Here is a 25,584-nt window from a genome sequence, read left to right as displayed (position 1 = left end):
GGGCAGATCACCTGAGGTTGGGAGTTCGAGACCAGCCTGACCAACATGGAGAAACCCCGTCTCTTCTAAAAATACAAAATTAGCCGGGCGTGGTGGCACATGCCTGTAATCCCAGCTACTAGGGAGGCTGAATCTCTTGAACCTGGGAGGTGGAGGTTGCAGTGAGCCGAGATTGCACCATTGCACTCCAGCCTGGGCAACAAGAGTGAAACTCCGCCTCAAAAAAAAAAAAAAAAAGTTAACCTTATCTAGCTACAAACAGGAGCCCTACCCCAACGGGGCAAGGGCAGCTGGGCAGGCAGGATATTAGAACTTCTTCCCCAACTAATTACAGAAATTATGGGAACACTTTGTCTTTTATGGTTCTCTACTACCCAGAGCTCCTCGGTATCCAAGAGGAATACGATGACCGAGGGAAGGGTAAATTAACAAAAAATGTATTGAGTTGGGCCATGTATTATGTGTCTTCCCAACCTCTCTATACTGACTCATGCCTGAAGAATTGGCGTTTTGTCATTCTTATTCAGATGTTTCCATTTTTGAATGACTATGGCCTGTCTATTTAGAAGTGTGCATAAGGGCTAGCATGTATCTGGTTATCAGCTTCGTCTGCTCTCTTGTTTCCACCTTGGTCTTCCCATCACTCCCAGAATGTCAAGCACTGAGGTTTATGTTAACTGCTTTCCTGATACTTTCAGTACAGAAAATGGCTTTCCACAAAGCCACTGACCAGCAGAAGGCTGCACATATTAATACTCAATGTCTGATGAACAATAAGACCTAGAAGTTGTTTTTTCATGCAGACAAGTAGCCAATGATTAAAAATATTCAATGTGTGCTAGCAGAAAATGAAATTTCACTTAAGACTGGCTTTGTGGAATGTTTATTGTTGCAGTACAGGGGTATCCTAAGTAAACTAAGTAAAATCAGTTGCTTTAAATGTAAATATGCCTCCGATATCTAAAACATTTAACTATCTTTAACATCTCTGCAAAGCTTTAGAAGATGATCTATCTACTTTTAACAATTTCAATATAAGCTCATCAAGAAATCCCAAATCTGAGTTTCTTGCATAGCATCATTATACTCCATTTATGTGCCAAATACAGTTTTGTTGATGAGAGGCATTATAGCTTGGTGGTTGAGAGCACGAATTCTGGAGCCAGACGGTCTGGATTTGAATGCTGGCTCTGACCTTAAGTGTTACTTAACTGCTCTTTGCCTTACTTTTCTTGTCTGTAAAATAAAAATGACAAATCTATCTGCCATAGGTTATTGTGAAGATTAAGTACATTTATATATAAAAAGCAATTAAATATATTTCTATATGTAATGCAAACTATGTAAGTGCTAGCTTTATTACTTTTGTACAAACTTTTTAGAAATATACCTTCAAGCAATAATTATAGAACTCCATAAAGGATTCTTTTATTTTATTTTATTATTTTGAGATGGAGTCTCTCTCTGTCACCCAGGCTGGAGTGCAGCGGCGCGATCTCGGCTCATTGCAACCTCTGCCTTCTGGGTTCAAGCAATTCTCCTGCTTTAGCCTCTCGAGTAGCTGGGACTACAGGTGTATTCCACCACACCCAGCTAATTTTTTGTATTTTTAGTAGAGACGGGGTTTTGCTATGTTGGCCAGGATAGTCTTGAACTCCTGGCTTCAAATGATCCACCTACCTCGGCGTCCCAAAGTGCTGGGATTACATGCATAAGCCACCACGCCTGGCCAAGGATTCTTCTAATTAAGCAAAATATGATTAAAAAAAAAAATACATACAGGGTCTGTTGCTGAAGAAAGGCAGCGCTGAATAAGATCCTCAAATGTGGTCTTTAGAATGAGGTGCTCATCTGGAATAGGTTTCTTGGTAATTTTTTTTGTTGGCAAAGACTGCACATGCTGGAAGAAACACACCAAAAACTGATCAGAAATGACCAGAAGCTACCTTATATATGCAATCTTGAATCTATGTGATAAACAGAAACCGACAACCTTGTACATAGACCTATTCAAAATCAAATTAAAATTTAACGTGTGAAATCACTACGATAAGTAAAAATAAAAACCAGATATCTAGTACAAAGTGTAGGCACTCTTCCTACAGTTTGGATTTTCATATGCAGGACTGGATACAAAGTAGTTGATTAATTTAGGTAACGTATGTTGGGCAATATTGTTTATAACTGATGGGAAATAAGTATGTGCCAGCAGAGAATAAAAACAAGGCACTGGAAAACACACTCGGCTGGTTAGAATGGCTGCTTGCTCTGCCTGTTGGCTCATTTACGTGTATGCTGGCATTCTTCTATTCTTTGTTTTACTCTTAGAGGTTGTTAACTGTGCTGTGATCAAAACTGCAAGATTAAGCCAAAGATTAAGAGAGAAGACATCCCAATGCTGCTGAGTATACAGATGAAAGAACAAAGAAGAAATGTTTAAGTTTTATTAGTTCATTCTTTCACTCATTCAAAAAATATTAGGCAACTATGTACCAGGCACTGGCTATGTACTACTGGTGAGCCAATACAGAAATGATCTCAGTTCTCAGGGAGTTTACAGGCTAATGGAAGAGGCACAGTTTAAAAACATCATCAAAGTATGTAAAATAGCAACTGCAGTACGTTAACACTTAGTGGAAACAAAAGATGCTATAACTGAGATTTGACTGAAGGGAAGGGAAGGCTCTCTTCAGGAAATTTGACTGGAAGGACAAAATGGAGTTGAACAGTTAAGTGAGGAAAAAAGAACATTCCAGACGAAAGGAATAACATGTACAAAGGAAGGATCATGGTAAAAGGGAGCTAAAAGGCCAGTATAGCTGGAGGAGAGAGAACAAGGAGTATGAACTGAGGCCTTCCAGACAATGTTGAATATTTTGGTCCTTATCCTGAGAACAATGGGAAGCTGTAATGTTTTAGGCAAAGAGGAAAAAAGGCCAAATTAGAGATGGATCAAAGTAGGTATCGGCAGACCAATTAGGAGGTTCCTGCACTGATGAAGATTAGAGATGAAGGTAGCATGGACTACAGTAGAAATGTGGAGAAGAAAGGATTCAAAAAATATTTTGGAGTAATATCGACAAGACTTGGGGAGATTTAAAATAGAGGTTAAAGGGAAAAGTGTATAAAGATGATCCCCAGGTTTTTGCCTGGATTCCACAGAAAAGATTATGGTGCCACTCACTGATAACAGGAAACAAGGAAAGATAACTAAGTTTGGCAGGAAGAGTATGAATTAGGTTTTGGACATGCTGAGGTTGAAGTGCCTCCAAGACATCCAAGTAGGCAGGCAGCTGGGTATATAGCCTGGCTGAACACTATGTATCTTTCTCTTTTGATGGTAACTAAGGTTCAGGTCGAGGTGAGTACAGCATGAGAACCCAGGTCTAAACAAAGATAAGTGGCTGAGTAGCTTCCCAAAATAACACAGGCTTGTAATCTTTTTTATTTTTTTTAAATACAACTCTATAATTAATTTTTATTTTTTCAGAAAACCATTTCTTCTCATCTTTGTCAAAATGTTTTTATAATGCAACTCTTAATGTTTAAAAATTCCTTAGGCATATTATCTTTTTTTTTTTTTTTGAGATGGAGTCTCATTCTGTCGTCCAGGCTGGAGTGCAGTGGCGCGATCTCAGCTCACTGCAACCTCTGCCTGCTGGGTTCAAGAAATTCTCCTGCCTCAGCCTCCCGAGTAGCTGGGACTACAGGCGCACGCCACCACGCCCAGCTAATTTTTGTATTTCTAGTAGAGACAGGGTTTCACCATGCTGGCCAGGCTGGTCTCGAACTCCTGACCTCAGGTGATCTGCCCGCCTCGGCTTCCCAAAGCGTTGGGATAACAGGCGTGACCCACTGCGCCTGGCTTCAGGCATATTATCTCTTAACAGTAAAGTATACTCTTGTGACAAGAGATATAATCTTTACAAATTTGACTTCAATGAATCAAAGACAGAAACAGACAGCAGAACTAGTTTTTTTACTTGGGCAGGAGTTTGTTTCATCTTCTTATATTGAACTTTGATCTAAGCTCTTTATTTCTCATGAATAGATCAAAATACTTAACTCTATGTCTAAGTGTGTTATGTAGAAATGTGTTAGATTTTTCAATATGCAGGACTTTGCCAACTGGCTGTTTGTGTGTGAAAAGCAAGTAAAAAATGTTTATCTCTATCTGAAGATAAGGCTGTATTATTAGCTTTTATATATACACATAAAAATATATAACTCACTACATTTTTATTTTCTATTTTAAAGAGAAAAATCTTTGGAAACAGCTTTTGCTTAGCTACCTCATGCAGAGATGATTTATCTGATTTTAAATTATGGCTACTGACTAAGCCAAGTTATAGTAAACAAACACTCTCAAATGTGTAACCTTCTTCTAGAGAAGTTTGTATGTGGCCATGTAATTGAAAAATAATATACATACATGATCAATCTTAAAAAAAAAGTTACTATTTTTTGTTTAGGTTGCCTAGATGTTTAATAATAATCATGTAATCATAAAAGTTAGCACATTAAAGAAAATATACTGAAACACAGCCATCTTCCCATTCCACTTCTACAAATTTACTATTACCTGGAAGGTATTTCCAATAGGAGCCCCTGGGGCACCTTCAATGTTGGGCTTTGAAAAAGATGGTGCCATGCCTGTTTGACCAAGAGGTTGCTGTATGCCATGGAAGTGCTGGCCACCTGGAAGATGTGGCTGTGGGAATGAAGACTGGCTTGACAGTGGTACTGGAGCTGAAGGCTGTTGCTGCAGCATCTGTGACTGGGGGTCACCCAACGGGTTCATGATTGGTGATGTGATGGGAACAGGAGGCATGAAGTTTTCAGGCATCTGTTAAAAGATGGAAATAAATGACACCAGGAGTAAGAATAAAAACGATAGCAACATTTCTTCAGCTTAAAATAAGGGAGTTAGGTTATACCACAGCTAAACAAATTTTTTAATAGCAGTAGAATACTTTTTTCAAATGAAATTTTATGCAGAATAAAGTAAACAAAGTAAAACATAAAAATAGAGCTGATTTGGCTAAGAGGGATAGGGAGCTCAAACCTGGACTTCTTTGTCTCCCTTTACCCTCCCATATTTATCCCCAATAAAGGGGAGCTAAAACCATGGCTTTTTTTTTTTGAGACAGAGTCCTGCTCTGTCGCCCAGGCTGAAGTGCAATAGCGCAATCTCAGCTCACTGCAACCTCTGCCTCCCGGGTTCAAGCAATTCTCGTGCCTCAGCCTCCCAAGTAGCTGGGATTACAGGCGCGTGCCACCACGCCCAGCTAATTTTTGTATTTTTAGTAGAGACGGGGTTTGACCACACTGGCCAGGCTGGTCTAGAACTCCTGACCTTGTGATCCACCCGCCTCAGTCTCCCAAAGTGCTGGGATTATAAGCACCATGGCATTTTTGAAAGAGCATATCAGGTCTGGAGAAATGTATGTAGCAATACTGGAATCAGAGGTGCCAAGTATGCATGTGCGTGTATGTGCACATGTGTTTAATATGATCAGAATGTGATACCTAAGTAGACATTATTTGGCAATTCTATCACACTAAAAGTACTAAATTCAGTTTCTGATTAATACTAACCTAAATATTGGGTTTCTTTCCTCATTTAATGCCTCCTAATTTTATATTATGGCCTCTCATTAGTATAGTTGGGGAAAGAGGTCACTAGGAATTTTTTTAAAAGTAAAAATGGCTTGGGCAAAAAGTAGCATCTTAATTTGTGCTCTAACAGCTCTTAACAGTTACTGAGATCTGTATAGCGCTCAGCCACAAGGCTATTTCATTCATACTATACATGATAGAAAAAGTCCAAAATTTAATGGCCAAATTCATGATTACTAGTAGAACCCAAAGACCAAAGTAACTCAAAAAAAAAAAAAAAAAAGCAACCCTGAAGCCTGAAATTTCCTACTTTTTGAAAGAGGCCTGTTGGGAATTTATATCTTGCCTTCTAAAGGGGCTTTAATTTATATCACCATCATCAGAACAAGGTTTTGATGATCCTGTTTTCTAGTTCCTTTCCTTCCCTCCATGGATTAGAAGGTGCATGTTGAAATACACTTTAAATACATCACTCAGTAAGCTTCGCCTTTAAAAGGATCAGTGAAGTATAGTGTGTTCCAAGTGGCTACGTGGTTAACATAACATCTGTAGGCCATTGGATGGACATCTTTTTCTAGTACCTTCTTCTTTTTGGGTACTCTGTTCAAAGCTGGAGGGTCATTCCAACCATTCTGAGGACCTATAACAGATAATAGAGAATGTTTTCCTTTAGAATCCTGAAAGGAAAAAAATAAAACTGAATCGATCACCTAATACTTCAAAATTCTGCCTTAACCCTGAAATAACTGTCACGAAGGTTTTACCAGCCCAGTGTGGGGATCACTATGTAGCCCTGGATTCTCACACTCACAGCTCTTAATAGGAACAAGGCCTTCACTTGGTAGGTAAGATATCTTGACACTGTTTCCATTTAAAGTGAAAGAGTCTGCTAAATTTAGGGTGGTGAAGTTTTTATTTATACTGGTATGTATGACTTTCAAAGATCAGTTTACTATTCTCTCCTAATAATGAAAATACAAAGTCTGCTAAAAAACAAAAACAAACCAAAAAAAAAAACAAAAAACCAGGCTTCTGATATATTCAACATATAAAAAAAGAGAATAAAATTAGCAATCTCCTATTTGCCAACAGGGCAATTCAACATGAGCAAATCATCTATTCTAAACATGGTAGAAATATTCTTAAGAAAAAAGCAGACTCCGACTATGTAACACTAGCAATTTTTATCATCTTTGCCTCGGGAATTATAAGCAAAGTAAAAAAGTGTATTCAAATATCTGTGTTAAGATTTTTAATGTTGTAAAAAAAATTTGCAGGCTGATAGCAAATATAAAATTAAAATATTACCAACTGTAGTAAATTTTCTCTAAAAAAAAAAAACATGCACACTAACAAATCAAAAAACCCTGTTATTTCAAAGTGAAAAATGAACAACAGTAGCAGAACTTATTAAGTATTTTAATGCCAGTATCTTTAAAGAAAAAAGGAATACAACATGCTAGAAATAAGAATAATTTCTAAATCACAATCAATTCTTTTACATTTCACTAAGGGTGAGTTTTGATATCCTCTATAAGGAACCAGATACTTGCTAAAGAAACTTTTGTGTATGTATATATGTAAAGACAAAAAATTATTCCCTTTCCAATAAACGTTCTTTCAATATTTTAACTTGTACTTGTTTAACTGATATACATATTAAGTCACAAGAAAACTGTCAAACCAAAGTCATAGAAACTTTAAAAAATACAGATCTTCAACTAACCACCAGCGCTTACTTGTCTTGATTTTAAAACAGAATTCAGGCAAGGTGCAGTGGCTCATGACTGTAATTCCAGCACTTTGGGCTGAGGTGGGTGGATCACTTGAGGCCAGGAGTTCGAGACCAGCCTGGCCAACATGGTGAAACCCTGTCTTTACTAAAAATACAAAAATTGGCTGGGTGTGGTGGTGCACACCTGTAGTCTCAGCTACCCAGGAGCTGAAGCAGGAGAATTGCTTGAACTTGGGAGGTGGAGGTTGCAGTGAACCAAGATTGTGTCACTGTACTTCAGCCTGGGCGACAGAGCGAGACTCTGTCTCAAAAAAGTAAAAAATAAAAATAAAAAAATAAAAACAGAATTCATTTCTTAGAAGTTTACTAGGAGACAGAAAATCAGATATGGCTCAAAACAGTCAAGAGTTAACCACACAATATTAACTCATATGCTGCTTTCTGATTAACAAATTCTTAAACTTCTGGTTCTACATAGATTAATCATTCAAATCTCTGCAATCACTTCCTAGTCTTACCCATAGCTCAAGACAGTCTTGGCATAGTTGTTTTCTTTATGTCTATATAAAACAGACAGCCTTTATAACCAAGCTACTTGTGTAATCACGTAAATTCAATCAGTTGTAAAATTTGATTCAATTAGGAAGTCAAAGAAAAAATATGATCCTGATCAGATGTGGGATACCATCATCTTTGAAGTTCACATGCATTATTGTTAATGTCCATTCATTAATTGTATTCAATTATTCAAAGATTTCCAAAGGTATATTTTACAACCAATTCACCTTCCAACATAGGTGCCTGGTCTTGGATAGACTGGTTTTCTGTAGACAAAATGTAAAAATTACTTAACAGTGTTTACTGAAGACATTCTAAACTTTACTCATTTTATAATTGTTTCTTCTCCCTTCATTAATCCCCAGAAAGTGTAAATTAATTTAATAAGAGAACAAAACTTACTTTTTAACCAAGTCATGTGAAATATCTTCTAATTAAGAAAGTAAGTAGTTTTTTGACAGAGGGAATTTATTTAAGTTGTTAGATCCAATTAACTCTTAAACATCACTTTTTTCTTACTGTTCTATCTTTTTTAAGAGAAAATTTTATCTCTTCATATTTAAAATAACAATGTTTCCCTAATTGTTTGCATGGATTGTTTTTCTACTATTTAACTAATGAAGCTCAGAAATATCACTGAGGGGATAGCACTTCCTAGCATATTCACCTAATGTGTCTATTTTGGTATTGTTCAAAGCTGTGAATCCGAATCAGCTATGGATCTTGTTAAATCGCAGATTCTTATTCATTAGGTATAGATAGAACCTTAGATACTGTCTTTGCAGCCATGTCCCTGATGATACGAATGCTGCTGGTCCAACACTCTCTTGAAGTAGCAGGGAAGTGGAGAAATGGGGTGATTTCTACACGTCCTACAGACTTCAACCCGCATTTGATAAGGATAAACGTGCCTAACCTAGCACAGTGGTATCATTTTTCACTGCTGGATTTAGGAGGCCCCAGTGGTCTGTACTCTGCAGAAACTGTAATTTCTGGGGTCACGCTGTGCATATAAATGAGAATAGGCCCAGCAAATAATGTAACCACCTCATATGGTCCTTTCTGTAAGAATATACAGATTTATGAGTGAACTCCCATTCACAATTGCTACTAAGAGAATAAAATACCTAGGAATACAACTTACAAGGGATGTGAAGAACTTCTTTAAGGAGAACTACAAACCACTGCTTAAGGAAATAAGAGAGGACATAAATGGAAAAACATTCCACAATCATGGATAGGAAGAATCAATATAGTGAAAATGGCCTTACTGCCCAAAGTAATTTATAGATTCAATGCTATCCCCATCAAGCTACCACTGACTTTCTTACAGAATTGGAAAAAACTACTTTAAACTTCGTATGGAACCAAAAAAGAGCCACATAGCCAAGACAATCCTGGGCAAGAAGAACAAAGCTGGAGGCATCACACTACCTGATTTCAAACATTACTACAAGGCTACGGTAACCAAAACAGCAAGGTACTGGTACCAAAACAGATATACAGACAAATGGAAAAGAATGGAGGCCTCAGAAATAACACTACACATCTACCAGCATTTGATATTTAACAAACCTGACACACACAAGTAATGGGGAAAAGATTCCCTATTTAATAAATGGTGTTGGGGAAAACTGGCCAGCCGTAGGCAGAAAACTGAAACTGGACCCCTTCCTTACACCCTGTATAAAAATTAACTCAAGGTGGATCAAAGACTTAAATGTAAGACCTAGGACCATAAAAATCCTAGAAGAAAACCTGGGCAATACCACTCAGGACATAGGCATGGGCAAAGACTTCATGTCTAAAATAGCAAAAGCAACGGCAACAAAAGCCAAAATTGACAAATGGGATCTCATTAAACTAAAGAGCTTCTGCACAGCAAAAGAAACTATCATCAGAGTGAAAAGGCAACCTACAGAATGGGAGAAAATTTTTGCAATCTATCCATCTGACCAAGGACTAATATCCAGAATCTACAAAGAACTTAAACATATTTACAAGAAAAAAGCAAACAACCCCATCAAAAAATGGGCAAAGGATATGAACAGACACTTCTCAAAAGAAGACATTTATGCAGCCAACAGACATATGAAAAAATGCTCATCATCACTGGTCACTGGAGAAATGCAAATCAAAACCACAATGAGATACTATCTCACGCCAGTTACAATGGCGATCATTAAAAAGTCAGGAAACAACAGATGCTGGAGAGGGTGTGGAAAAATATGAACGCTTTTACATTGTTGGTGGGAGTGTAAATTAGCTCAACCATTGCGGAAGACAGTGTGGTGATTCCTCAAGGATCTAGAACTAGGAATACCATTTGATCTAGCAATCCCATTACTGGGTATATACCCCAAAGATTATATATCATTCTATGATAAAGACACATGCACACGTGTGTTTATTGTGGCACTATTCACAATAGCAAAGACTTGGAACCAACCCAAATGTCCATCAGTGATAGACTGGATTAAGAAAATGTGGCACATATACACCATGGAATACAATGCAGCCATAAAAAAGGATGAGTTCATGTACTTTGCAGGGACATGGATGAAGCTGGAAACCATCATTCTCAGCAAACTATCACAAGATCAGAAAACCAAACACCGCATGTTCTCACTCATAAGTGGGAGTTGAAGAATGAGAACACATGGATACAGGGAGGGGAACATCATACACCGGGGCCTGTGGGGGGCTAGGGGAGGGATAACATTAGGATAAATACCTAATGTAGGTGACGGGTTGATGGATGCAGCAAACCACCATGGCACATGTATACCTATGTAACAAAACTGCATGTAACCCAAAACTTAAAGTATAATTATAAAAAAAAAAAACAAGAATACACAGATTTGCAGACTGAGCACAAGTCTCCCAGAAATCACTACTTCTTATAGGAAACCAAAGTTTCTAGCAGTAGACAAGAGAAAAACAGGCTGACAACATAGCAATCCCAATTGTCAAATACTTAGGGTCAGGCCAGGCCTAGCCTCAAATCAAGGGTATGCAATGTCAGTATGTGAGACATATAACTTACGTGGATTCAGCTATCATTAATTGATGAGGGAGGGAGGAAAGGAGAAATTAAAATTGTGATTTCATTCTGCAATTAAATAGGCAGTAAAAGAATAGAAAAAATATAGTGAGTTCAATTTAGTTTGAACTCTACTGAAGAAGCACATGTCCCAGGGAAACTGTGAGGCAGGAGAGGTAATCCCACAGTTTGAAATCTCATTGTGTAGAGTGCAATTCTAATGTTTACTGACAGATGTTTTTCATACAAGATATAAATGCAAGCCAACTTTTTCATCTGGGGTTTAACTGTAAAAAGGATCAAGGATAATTGACTGTAAGTGATTTTCTATTTTTATCTTAAATGATGACTTTACAACCTAGCTCTCCATGTGAGATATGACTTCATAACACTATAGTTCATAAATGCCTGGTGAGTCACTGTGTGTGCATTCCAATAGAGGACTGACCTGATTCCCAACTACTAATGCACTCTCTAGCACCAGGCTTCAGCTTCTGGCTGAGAGAGGTAATATAATACAAACCTGGAAGTATTGGAAATACACTGGGCTTGACCCTTTAGTCAGGTCAAAACAACATGCCCTCTTCCCCTTCCTCATGAGAAGAAGGTACAGAAGATGAGGACTGCTTTTAAGCTGTGGGTGTTAAAGCTTGGGAGGGTATCCAGACTTCACCAACTATTAGCAGCACAAAAAAGTCTGTGGAACTATTTTCTTATGTCCCCTTGGTAAAATGACACCAAATCATAATAAAATCAAATTCCAAATTAGGGGTAAAACCGAATAGAATCAGAACCAACAAGCCTCTCAGGAGGAACAGTCAGTTGGCTAGCCTGAATAAGTTAAAGGAGGGTGGGGAAGGTCTGCTGAATAGAAGGCAATATTTTATAATTAAGTACCCCTCTCCCAAAACATATGCCTAACTCCTCCTAACCTCAAACCATGCAATGTATTAAGCCATGTGTTTTAGCAAAACCCCAACAGTCCTTTTATTAATTTAACGTACAGTTTTGTCTCAATTATAATTCTAACCCCTTTCAATCCTTTTTGCTTTTATAGATTTAGATTTAGTGACTTCTTTAAAAAAAACTTCTACTCAAGGATTTTATTTATTTATTTATTTATTTATTTATTTTTGAGAGGGAGTCTCGCTCTGTCACCCAGGCTGGAGTGCAATGGCACAATCTCGGCTCACGGCAACCTCTGCCTCCTGGGTTCAAGCAATTTTCCTGCCTTAGCCTCCTGAGTAGCTGGGATTACAGGTGCTCACCACCATGCCTGGCTAAGTTTTGTATATTTAGTAGAGATGGAGGTTTCATCATGTTGGCCAGGCTGGTCTCAAACTCCTAACTTCAAGCAATGTACCCACTTTGACGTCCCAAAGTGCTGGGATTACAGGTATGAGCCACAACTCCTGGCCTAAACATGACTTTTTACAAACAGTTTAACTGATCTCTACTTTATAGAGACATCCTTTAATAGCGACAGGACATAAAACAAGCTACATGAAGAACATAAATATCTACAGAAGACAGTACCATGGAGATTCATTATGGATGTGAAAAATGATACTCTTGGTCAACACTTAAAAAAAATATCAACACAGTACATTTTAACCTTGAACAGAAATGTCTCAGAAAACTGAAGAGGAGATAATCCTCCCTATCCTTTTTTAACTCTTTCAAAAAACTATGAAGTGGAGATGAATCTTTTACTCTTTTTAAAACATGACATGACTTTAAGGGCATGGAAAAATGGTTCACGGTGTAATATTAAGAAAAAAGTAAGCTCAGGCGTGGTGGCTTACACCTGTAATCCCAGTATTTGGGAGGCTGAGGTGGGTGGATCACCTGAGGTCAGGAGTTCGAGACCAGCCTGACCAACATGGTGAAACCTCGTCTCTACTAAAATACAAAAATTAGCTGGATGTGGTGGCACACACCTGTAGTTCCAGCTACTTGGGATACTGAGGCATGAGAATTGCTTGAACCCAGGAAATAGAGGTTGCAGTGAGTCGAGATGGAGCCACTGCACTCCAGCCTGAGTGACGGAGTGGAACAAAAAAAAAGGAAAAAGTAAGACGTAAAATTATGTATATGTGTGTGTTTGTGTTATGATCCTAATTCTTTAAAAATGCACACACACAATGAATTACTACTTCAAACCCATTAGGATGGCTACTGAAAAACAGAAAACACAAGTATTGGCATGGATGTGGAGAAATTGAAACCCTCGTGCATTCCTGGCAGGAATGTAAAATGGTGCAGCTGCTGTGAAAAACAGTGTGGTGGTTCCTCAAAAAACTAAATGTAGAATTACTGTTCGATCCAGCAATTCCACCTCTAGGTATATACACCAAAAAATTGGCTGGGCGCGGTGGCTCACGCCTGTAATCCCAGCACTCTGGGAGGCCAAGGTGGGTGGATCACGAGGTCAGGAGTTCCAGACCAGCCTGGCCAATACGGCGAAACCCCATCTCTACTAAAAATATAAAAATTAGCTGGGCGTGGTGGCACATGCCTGTAGTCCCAGCTACTTGGGAGGCTGAGGCAGGAGAATTGCTTGAACCCAGGAGGCGGAGGTTGCAGTGAGCCAAGATCGCACCACTGCACTCCAGCCTGGGCGACAGAGTGAGACTCCATCTCAAAAAAAAAAAAAAAAAAAAATTAACAGCAACGACTCAAACAGATATTTGCACATCCCTGTTCACAGCAGCATTATTCACAATAGGCAAAGTGTCTTATCGGCAGATGAATAACAAATAACAAATGTGGTATATACATACAACGGAGTATTACTCAGCCTTAAAAAAAATTCTGATACATGCTACAACATAGATGAACCTGGAAGACATTATGACATTCAAAAAAGCCAGACACAAAAGGACAAATGTTGCATGATTCTACTTACATAAGGTACCTAGAATAGTCAAATACATAGAGACAGAAAGTAGAACAGTAGTTACCAGAAGCTGTGGGGAACAGAAGCTATTATTTAGTGGGTACAATGTTTCAGTATGAGATGACAAAAAAGTTCTGCAGGGATGGCTAATGGGTACAAAAATATAGTTAGATAGAACTGAATAAGATCTAGTTGACATCACCATAGGGTGACTACAGTCAGCAATAATTATTGTACATTTAAAAGTAACTAAAAGAGCATATGGACTGTTTACAACACAAAGAATGACAAACGCTTGAGGTGATGGATACTCCAATTACCATTTACCCTGATGTGATCATTATGCATTGTATACCTGTATCAAAATATCTCATGTACCTCAAAAACATACACACCCACTATGTACCCCCAAAATTTTTTTAAAGTTTCGCTGGTTGTAAAACAATATAAATGTACTTAATGCCCCAGAGCTGTACCTTCAAACATGGTTAAAATAAGTTTTATCATATATATATATATATATATGTGTATATATATATATATGTGTGTATATATATATATGTGTATATATATATGTGTATATATATATATTTCACCACAATAAAAACTTTAATGCAAGCTTGTATGTATGTATGTATGTATGTATGTATGTATATGTATGAAGGGAGTAAACCTAAATTAATAGTAGTTATATTTGGGCAGTAGAATTATAGGTAATTTTTATTTTAGTTTTTATATGACTTTGAGTCTTTTAAAAACTTCCTACAGTGAAAAATTAATAAAAACCAAGGAAGTTTTTTTTGTTGTTTTGGACAGGGTCTCACTGCCGCCTAGGTGCGATCACAGCTCACAACCTCTGTCTCCTGGGTTCAAGCGATTCTCCCATCTCAGCCTCCCAAGTAGCTGGGAATACAGGCACATGCTTCCACGCCTGGCTAATTTTTTGTATTTTTTATAGAGATGGGCTCTTACCATGTTGCCCAGGCTGGTCTCGAACTCCAGGACTCACGCACTCCACTGTGCCCGCCCCAAGAAACATTCATTTAAAAAATAAATATAGCACGTCACTGAATACTATGGAGTCTTATCCACCTTAGTGTACAGATTTATTTTCCAGAGAATCTTTGGGGGAAGAAAGAGGGAACTGCTGGTCTCACATGCATGGGTGGAGTTGCACAGCATCCTTACCCAATCCCACTTCTCACTGGAAACCTTCTTAGGTACTCTTATAGGAGCATAATGGTAGAATCTATGCACTGGTTAAGATACTTTTCAGTGGACTCAGGGAAAATGTTAGTGCCAAAAGCATAGAGACTTTTGGCTAGAACATTAATTTGAAATAGAGAGAATAGTGCATCTTTGTCAACCATATATGTTTCCTTTCCCTATAAGCCTAGCATGTCGCAGGTTTAAAATGAGTATCACAAAATTAAAAATGAAAATTTAGAAAGACATGAATCCTTGAAGTCATTTTCTAATGACACAAGATAGAATTATCCAAAGAAAAGGAAGGATATCATGCTTTCCTTTACTTGAATAGTTAAAACCAGGTGCTATAATTTGCCTAAGGAATGTTCATGAAAATTTTTTTAAATTTCAGAACACTGTTTCATGAGAATATACAGTACTATTCCCCTTCAAGACTCTTCTTTGTGAAGAAGTACAAGATTATATACATAAATTAAATTAGTCTTCTTATTTGAAAATGTTCTCCCTCCTAGAAACAGAAACAAAAGTGACAGGCAGTTATCCCACATAGTAAAACAGGGAAAACTCCCTGCTGTCCTGTGCTGCCATCACAGAAACGGCAACGCACTATGCCAACTCAGGCTGTTACCATCTCCTACCTAGAACTAGGAAAGAGTCTGTTTTCTTACCTCTAATTCTGCTGTGCTGCAAACAATCTATCTTGCAAGGCCACATCCAGATTAATCTCCCTCGAGTACCACTTCGACTGCACCACTCAGCAGTTCAAAATCCTTCATGAGAAACTTCTTTCTTATTGTATTACATGAAGTAAAACTCCTTGCCCTGGCACTTAAGGCTCTCCAAAATTTGGCCTAAATACAAATTATATGTTCAATTTATAACAGAGCAATTTGCTCTTCACTAGAAATGTATGGTCTTTTCTGCCTCCATTATCTCTGTCTGGGATAATTCTGATTGTAGTCCAAACAGGTATCCATTGAGAATTTACCGAATGAATGTCTTGCAGATTGCAACATTAGTTTCTCTGAGCCCTGAGCACATAATTTTGGGGTTCACTAATAGAAGGCTTGAAAGTCTCTGGTATCTGTCAGAAATTAACTATTGAACAGCTGGACTTTCTAAATCCTAAACAAAATCATTATCTAAGACATATTGGAACGATAAAATTTTTGTTTATAATTATTATTTTTTGAGATGGAGTTTTGCTCTTTCGCCCAGGCTGGGGTGCAGTGTCACGATCTCAGCTCACTGCAACCTCTGCTCCGGGGTTCAAGCGATTCTCCTGCCTCAGCCTCCTGAGTAGCTGGGATTGTAGGCCCCTGCCACCATGTCCGGCTAATTTTTGTATTTTTTTTTTCTTTTTTGAGACGGAGTTACACTCTTGTTGCCCAGGCTGGAGTGCAGTGGCGCGATCTCAGCTCACTTCAATCTCCGCCTCCTGGGTTCAAGCGGTTCTCCTGCCTCAGCTTCCCGAGTAGCTGGGATTACAGGCATGCACCACCCTGCCTGGCTAATTTTTGTGTTTTTCGTAGAGATGGGGTTTCGCCATGTTGGCCAGGCTGGTCTTGAACTCCTGACCTCAGGTGATCCGCCCGCCTTGGCCTCCCAAAGTGCTGGGATTACAGGAATGAGCCACCGCGCCCGGCCTAATTTTTGTATTTTTAGTAGAGACAGGGTTTCGCCACATTGGCCAGGCTGGTCTCAACTCCTGACCTCAGGTGATCCACCTGCCTCGGCCTCCCAAAGTGGCAGGATTACAAGTGTGAGCTACCGTGCCTGGCCTCATTTATAATTATTTATATAACCTCAGCAAAACTTTTGGGAAATCCAAAAAGAAAGTAAGATAAAGTTGTCAGTAGATTAAAATACAGCAGACTACTATAAGATAAAGTTGTCAGCAGATTAAAATATAGCACACTACTAACGTGCAAGAGGTAACAAAGCAGACAGGCATACTGCATGCTGAACACTGAAAAGTGTTGTCTGGCTTCCTCTTCCTATTAGTCACTCTGTTTCTCAGCCAGGTTAAAACATTCTGTTACTTTGTATATAAACAAAGACTAATCTCAAGGCCACAGGCACTTCTGCTTAAGGAGAAAAAGAATATCTATGCAAACATTTAATTTAGATTATAAAGTAACAAATGCCTCAAACAGTGTTGCTGGATGATTTTTGAAATTGCAATGATGATAGTTTTCTATCATTTACACCAGGACTAAACTACTTGGTATAGAAGAGTGAACATGGGCTTTGAAGATAGGGACCTTGTTTATATCTCAACTTGGAGACTATCACTGTGCAATCCTGAAACATAACTCCTAAGAAACTCAGTTTTCTCATCTGTAATTTTTAAAGAAATAATTATTACTACTTCTCAAGGTTGTAAGACTTAAATAAGAAAACATATAACAAGTGCTAGAACATGTCCAATATGAGCTCAATAAATGTTAATTCCCTTCCCTACTTTTTAAGTGGGGACTTACTCCAACCCACGCTACCTCTTTCACTCAAGAATTCTGATTCTTACCCAACTACTGAGAAAGGATACTATCTTCAGTCACCCAGGTTTTAAAAGGTAATTTTTGGAACTCTACAAATGAATTAGCATTCCTCTCTAAAATATCAAACTATTGATGTATCTGTAAGTGTATTACTGGAATCTTATTTGTGTAGTTAAGGATGATGCATACGGTGTGTATGTGTGTAAGTTTTGGTACTCTGAACTTTAATATTATACAGTCATGTGTCACTTAATAATGGGTATGCGTTCTGAGAAATACATCATTAAATGATTTCATCGTTGTGTGAACATCACAGAGTGCACTTACACAAACCCAGATGGTATAGCCCACCACACACCTAGGCTGTATAATATAGCCTATTACTCCTAGGGTAGAAACCTGTACATCATGTTACTGTACTGAACACAATAGTGTAGGCAACTGTAATACCACGGTATTTGTGTTCTAAACATAGAAGAGGTACAGTAAAAATATGGTATAAAAGATTTAAAACATGGTATACCTGAATAGGGCACTCACCACAAATGAACCTTAGAGGACTGGAAGATGCTCTGGGTGAGTTGTGAGTGAAGGTAAAGGCCTAGGACATTACTATACACTACTGTCGATTTTATAAACACTACATTTAGGCTACGCTAAATTTATTTAAAATTATTTTGTTAACCTTAGCTTGCTGTAACTTTTTCACTTTATAAACTTTTAAACATTTTAACTTTTTGACTCTTTTGTAATAACACTTAGCTTAAAACACAAATATTGTATAGCTGTACAAAAATAAGCTTTTTCTATTTTTAAAATTTATTTATGGCCAGATGCAGTGGCTCATGCCTATAATCCCAGCACTTTGGGAGGCTGAGGCAGGAGGGTCGCTTGAGGTCAGGAGTTTGAAACCAGCCTGGCCAACATGGTGAAAGCCATCTCTACCAAAAATACAAAAATTAGCTGGGCTTGGTGGTGCACACCTGTAATCCCAACTACTCGGGAGGCTGAGACAGGAGAATCGCTTGAACCCGGGAGACGGAGGTTGCAGTGAGCTGAGATTGTGCCATTGCACTCCAGCCTGGGTGACAGAATGAGACTCCATCTCAAAAAAAAAATATATATATATATATATTTTTACTTTTGAAATTTTTCTTAAAAACTAAGACACAAAAACATGCATTATCCTAGGCCTACACAGGGTCAGGATCCTCAATATCACTGTCTTCCACCTCCACATCTTGTCTCACTGGAAAGTCTTCAGGGGCATTGAAACACAGTGGTCATATTCTATGATAACAATGTCTTCTTCTGGAATAATTCCTAAAGGACCTGCCTGAGGCTGTTTAGCAGTTAACTTAAAACAAACAAATAAACAAAAAACCCCCCCCCAAAAAACCTAGTAGAAATACATTCTAAAATAATGATAGAAAGTATAGTAAATACATAACCTGTAATAGTTGTTTATTATCATTATCAAGTATTATATACTGTACATAATTGTACATATTATACTCTTCTGAGTGGCAGGCAGCACAGGTTTGTTTATCCCAGCATCACTATTTTTTTTTTTGAGATGGAGTCTCGCTCTGTTGCCCAGGCTGGAGTGCAGTGGTGCAATCTCGGCTCACCGCAAGCTCCGCCTCCCGGGTTCATGCCATTCTCCTGCCTCAGCCTCTCCGAGTAGCTGGGACTACAGGCGCCCACCACCTCGCCCGGCTAATTTTTTGTATTTTTAGTAGAGACGGGGTTTCACCGTGGTCTCAATCTCCTGACTTCGTGATCCGCCCACCTTGGCCTCCCAAAGTGCTGGGATTACAAGCATGAGCCACCGCGCCTGGCACCCCAGCATCACTATAAAGACATGAGTAATACATGTTGCGCTACAACAGTGTATCAGCTAAGACATCACTACGCTATAGAAAATGTTCAGCTCCATTATAATCTTATGGCACCATCATTATATACGTGGTCTGTCACTGACTGAAACTTTATTAGGCAGCATATGACTGTACATCAAAGGAGGAAGATGTGTGTATAATTCTGGGATCAACTATCTTTCCATAAGACTTTAAAAGTAGTAATATCTGACCGGATGTGGTGGCTCACAGCTGTAATCCCAGCACTTTGGGAGGCTGAGATGGGCTATTACCTGAGGTCAGTAGTTCTGAGACCAGCCTGGCCAATATGGTGAAACTCATCTCTACTAAAAATACAAAAATTAGCTGGGCATGGTGGCTTGTGCCTGTAGTCCCAGCTACTCGGGAGGCTGAGGCAGGAGAATCACTTGAACCCAGGAGGTGGAGGTTGCAGTGAGCCGAGATCACGCCACTGCACTCCAGCCTAGGCAACAGAATGAGACTGGGTCTTAAAAAAACAAACAAACAAAAAACAACAAAAACTCAATCAAGGCCAGGCTCAGTGGCTCACACTTGTAATCCCAGCACTTCGGAAGGCTGAAGCGGGTGGATCACTTGAGGTCAGGAGTTCGAGACCAGCCTGGCCAACATGATGAAACTCTGTCTCTATTGAAAATACAAAAATTAGCCAGGTGTGGTAGTACACGTCTGTTATCCCAGCTACTCAGGAGGCTGAGGCAGGAGAATCGCTTGAACCCAAAAGGCAGAGGTTGCAGTGAGCCGAGATTGCACCACTGTACTACAGCCTGGGTGACAGAGCAAGACTCCGTCACAAAAAAGAAAAACCAAACAAACAAAAAACACAAAAAACAAACCCAAACCTCAGTCAACACCTCACATTACCCAGTTTACAAACAGTTAGAAATAATACCCCTCCATCTACCCATCTGTTCATAAACAAATAAAGGAGGGGGCCAAACCAAATCCCTTTCAAGCGCAGACCTGTTCTTTGGGACGCAGGCAGCTCACTGGCAGCAGGCAGTGTACCTGTTGTTCCAGGAGGCAGTGCATAAGCTGAAGATGATGGTGGAGCTCCTGGTCCGCCATGCTGGAAGGATGCTCCAGAGGAAGGGGGAGGAGGGAAAGAAGTAGCAGGGCTGGAGGTAGGTGAAGAGGCCTGGTGCTGTGCTGCGTACAGCTGAGACTGCCCAGTATAGGAAGAAGCAGAAGATATGTAAGGGGTGTTAGGGTAAGCGTTTGAAGTAGGAGGAGCAACATGCTGCTGAGGTCGATACATTGCTGACCCCCCTGTTCCGAAGGGATACGGCTGGGCTGGTTGATAAGCTACACCAAGGAGAAGAAACAGAAATTTCAGTTAGTTACAAGTTTATTCAGATAGTAGCAGAAAATTAAAAAGTTATCTCAGTCTATAGAAATGATTTTAATCAAAGTAAGTTATAATCCCAAATTAAAAATTTACACCGTTATATTTTTGAGGCTCAAATATCCCAAATACACTTGAATTTAATACATTCAGTATTTGAAAAATGCCATCCCCAAAATGCTGCTGGTTATGAAAATATTTGAATCATCAGACCCAGGAACTGCAAGACTGAGACTTTTCCTGATCCTGTGAAGAGACTACAGTGACCACCAGATGGAACCAGGGAGGAATTACACATTCAAAGCACCCCACTTCACAGAAAAAGTTACATGGAGTTTGGTGGCAGCTCCAGACCTCCTTCCCAATAAGAACTGTAGGGTGAACACTATTGTTATGCATCAAATATCTTCTCCAACGTCCAGTTAAATCACCAGCTACTGAAATTCTGAGTTTGAGCACAGTTCCAGATTAACGGCCAACTCTATGATCCCTAACAAAATTTTACATACAGTATGAAGATGGTTAGTAAACAATCAGGCAAGGCAGCCAACTCATGTTTTAATGCAAAGACCTAAACCCAGATTAGGGAGTTGTGGGTTTTTTTTTTTTTTCTTTGAGACAGGGTCTTGCTCTGTCACCCAAACTGGAGTGCAATGGTGTGATCATAGCTCACTGTACTCTAACTCCTGTGCTCAAGCGATTCTCCTGCCTCAGCCTCCTGAGTAGCTGGGACTACAGGCTATAGGTGCCACCATACCCAGCTAATTTTTACATTTTTTTTTTTGTAGAGATGGCGTCTTCCTTTGTTCCCCAGGCTGGGGTCAAACTCTTCACCTCAAGCAATCCTCTTAACTTTAGCCTCCCAAAGTGCTGAGATTGCAGGCATGAGCCACCATGCCTGGCTTAGGGAGATCTAAATATAAATACCATCACATTCTTTGTGATCAAGGGTAGGTATGAACCTCGATTGAGTGAATCTAGTAAAAGTGTATCTGTTTCCTATCTACTCTGAAGACAGCTTTCACATTAAACATTTGAGTGAAAGTTTGTATCAAATTCATATTTATGTTGAATAATAACATTCATTTTAGCACAGAACACATTCATTAAATTTTCCCCTTTGAGATTTTTATTTTTTTGCCCTTAAATTTTCAAATAGTGGCAATATTTCACTTTCCAGGTATAATTATTTTCTTTTAAAAATGCCACTAATAGATACATGTCATTACACATTTGTTAAAATCCACAGAATGTACAACACTGAGAGTGTAAACTGTGGACTTTAGGTGATAATGAGACATTGATGTAGGTTCATCAATTGTAACAAATATACCACTGTGGCGTAGGACATCAATAGTGGGGGCACTCTGTACTTTCTGCTCAATTTTGTTGTGAACCTAAGACTGCTCAAAAATACAAAGTCTACTAAATAAATAAATAAAATGGAAAAACAGTAACAACAAATGTCCCTTGAAACCATTTTTCCAAAAATAATTTGTGTCATCTTGCCTGAAGAAAAAGAATATGTATTAAATAATTTCTAAAATCCTGTTTCTTTATATCAAAATCATGGGACACTTGATTATCTTTAACAAGTCTCAGTAAGGGCTGAGGAACAGGAATCAACTATTCTGAACAGTGTGACAAAGGAGCTACTTCCTAGCATAGTGATTCAGGCCACTTCCTAAAAAAACATGTTTCTTTGTAGCAGGGACTCAGGAATCCTATGCACAATGGTTCTTACTTATTGATTTGACAATGACTTTGGGGCTTCAAAGTAAAGTTACTACATTAGATCATAAATACTGCTCTGAAAGGACTTTGGGGTCACACTACTTACGCTGTGGCTGTGGATAAGGTGGTACCTGGGTGTGCATATGACCTGGAGATGTGGGAAGCTGACCAGCAGCATTTGGATTAACATTTCCATGCATTATGAAACCCGGAGGTGGAGGATTTTCTCCCTAGGAAACAAGAACATGGTAAGAAGGCGGATTACATGTAGAACCAGGAACTTCACCAGATGGAATTCTAATCTCTGAAATGGAATTCTATGTTTATTTAAAAAAAAAGACTTTATTGCATAAGAAATGCTGCATTTTGCATATTCTATCTTCCTCAGAACAGCCCATTTTCTGAGCAGCACATTTTGAATGATTAAAGATCAGACAGATCCAAAGTAATAATTGCAATGAATGGCAAAAGATGCTAACAGCCCTTAAAAATATTTATGAAATGTCACCAGGATTTTCCATCTCTACTAATTTCCATCCACTACTCCACTCTATAAATACAAGTATAAATGCCATAAAGGGATCTTTTGTTTCTCTTCAATTTCTGCAATGCTAAAAAAGGAAAAAGAAGAAAAAAGAAAAAAAGTCTTCAGTAAAATCAGATTTAAACCACTGTCAAAACCTTGGTTGGTGTTTTTGTAGCTCAATTTAGAACTGCAAAAGAAGGAGAGGAAGGATAAGGAAATAAATAAATTGTGCTAAAAACTGCTTCTTGTATCCTAAAAGCATTAAAATGCAATGCAATGAGCAGGCAGATGGATGGAGAGTGGGGGTGAAAGAGCTTGAGGAAGGTAAGTAGAGAACATATAACTATGTATATTTAGGTGAGCAGAAGGATATACCTGTGTGTCAGAGGGAGAGGCTGCAGGTGGATGGCTGGGAAGGGCAGTAGGAGTTTTGTTACTCCAGGTAGTGACAGTAGGGGCAATTCTAACCTGAATTGAACAAAGAAATACCAATCACAGAAAATAAAAAATGAAAACGTTAAAAGAAAAAAAAAAAACCCAAAAGGTATTAATAGCCAGATGCAGAGCAAAAGGTAAGATTGGCAAGATAACATACATTAGTCAGGCAACTGCTTTCAAGGTAGCTGGAATTCCCAAAACAAAACAAAACAACAACAACAAAAACCACACAATCACAATGAAACAGGGAGAGGAAGGCAGGAGAAAAATCAATATGAAAACCTAAGTCAAAGCACAAGAACAATGCCATTCAAGTGTCAAGTATAAGTGGGTAAAGTGAGGCTTTGTAAGTAGAGAAGGAAAAACGACATTCCAAAAAAAAAAAAAGTGAGTAAAAAAGTGATTTTTTTTTTTTGGAAGCATTAATAGTATTCATGCTACTACTAATCTACAAACCCATTGGTATAAGCTCTCTTTTCTGGATTTCATTACAGCCACAAAAATCATATTAGTCAAATATGAAGCTTAAAACTCATACAATCAGAGTATTAAAGCTGAATATTAAAGATCATCCAGTCTAATCCCCACCCTTTATCGCTGACAAAACCAAGGCCCAGAGAAGTGAAGGGATCCTACAACTCAATGGTGATTCCAGGTCGCCTGATTTCCAGGCCAGTGTTTTCTATATTACACCATGCTGTTTGCCCTAGAGGCCATTGTTTTATTGTTTCTTTTTTTTTTTTTTTTTTTTTTTTTGCAAGCTCCGCCTCCCAGGTTCACGCCATTCTCCTGCCTCAGCCTCACCGAGTAGCTGGGACTACAGGCGCCCGCCACAACGCCCGGCTAATTTTTTGTATTTTTAGTAGAGACGGGGTTTCACCGTGGTCTCGATCTCCCGACCTCGTGATCCGCCCGCCTCGGCCTCCCAAAGTGCTGGGATTACAAGCGTGAGCCACCGCGCCCGGCCTTGTTTTATTGTTTCTTTGTTTGTTTGTTTTTCTGAGACAGAGTCTCGCTCTGTCGCCAGGCTGAAGTGCAGTGGCGTGATCTTGGCTCACTGCAAACTCCGCCTCCCGGGTTCATGCCATTCTCCTGCCTCAGCCTCCTGAGTAGCTGGGACTACAGGCGCCTGCCACCACACCCAACTAATTTTTAGTATTTTTAGTAGAGACCGGGTTTCACTGTGTTAGCTGGGCTGGTCTCAATCTCCTGACCTGTGATCCGCCCGCCTCGGCCTCCCAAAGTGCTGGGATTACAGGCGTGAGCCACCACGCCCAGACTGTTTGTTTTTTTAAGCCATCAAAATCCTTTTTGTCAAGTAAATCTTTGCAGAAACTCCAAAACATAAAATAATAATAATAATAATACAATTGACTCTTGAATAACATGGGTTGCAACTACATGGGTCCACTTAGATGTGAATTTTTTTCAATAGAAGTTACACTGAGTGTGCCTGACTCTCCTGCCTCCCCTTCCACCTCCTCCACCTTTTCTCCCTCTGCCATCCCTGAGACATCAAGACCAACCCCTCTTCTTCAGCATATTCAATGTGATGACAAGAAGGAGGACTACTTCAATAATGAATATTAATGATGAATAGTAAATATATTTTCTCTTCCTTATGATTTTCTTAATAACATTTTCTTTTTTCTAGCTTACTTGTTTTTTTGTTTGTTTCTAGACAGAGTATTTTGCTCTTGTTGTTCAGGCTGGAGTGCAATGGCGCAACCTCAGCTCACTGCAACCTCTGCCTCCCGGGTTCAAGTGATTCTCCTGCCTCAGCCTCCTGAGTAGCTGGGATTACAGGCACACGCCACCATGCCAGCTAATTTTTTGTATTTTTAGTAGAGACAGGGTTTCATCATGTTGGCCAGGCTGGTCTCGAACTCCTGACCTCAGGGGATCCACCTGCCTCGGCCTCTTAAAGTACAGGGATTACAGGCGTGAGCCACCGCACCTGGCCTGCTTACTTCATTGTGAAGAATACAGTGTATAATAAATACAACATATAAATTGTGTGTTAATGGACTGTTCATGCTATCAGCAAGGCTTCCAGTCAACAGCAGGCTAATTTTAGGG

At 39.1% G+C, this 25,584-nt stretch overlaps 1 protein-coding gene across 39 annotated transcripts in view; it reads right to left on the bottom strand.

Annotated features, from left to right (window-relative positions):
- Positions 1-25,584, bottom strand: part of SEC31A (SEC31 homolog A, COPII coat complex component) — a 76,540-nt gene that overhangs the window by 4,834 nt on the left and 46,122 nt on the right. For 12 of the 39 annotated variants that reach the window (XM_032148927.2, XM_058433330.1, XM_058433308.1 and 9 more), the window contains 5 exons: positions 22,648-22,771; positions 20,426-20,767; positions 6,201-6,259; positions 4,583-4,846; positions 1,781-1,900 (listed from right to left, as the gene is read on the bottom strand). In XM_032148927.2, coding sequence (XP_032004818.1) covers positions 1,781-1,900; positions 4,583-4,846; positions 6,201-6,259; positions 20,426-20,767; positions 22,648-22,771 — 909 coding nt within the window. Of the gene's footprint in view, positions 1-1,780; positions 1,901-4,582; positions 4,847-6,200; positions 6,260-8,139; positions 8,179-20,425; positions 20,768-22,647; positions 22,772-23,442; positions 23,536-25,584 lie in introns of all 39 variants that reach the window. The other 27 variants (XM_032148938.2, XM_058433383.1, XM_058433345.1 and 24 more) reach the window with 5 other exon arrangements.

Source organism: Hylobates moloch, unplaced genomic scaffold (genome assembly GCF_009828535.3).
Source record: "Hylobates moloch isolate HMO894 unplaced genomic scaffold, HMol_V3 SCAFFOLD_2, whole genome shotgun sequence".
NCBI classification, from domain to species: Eukaryota; Metazoa; Chordata; class Mammalia; order Primates; family Hylobatidae; genus Hylobates; species Hylobates moloch.
Note: the sequence above shows the minus strand (reverse complement) of the source record. Positions and strands in the feature narration are given on the sequence as shown.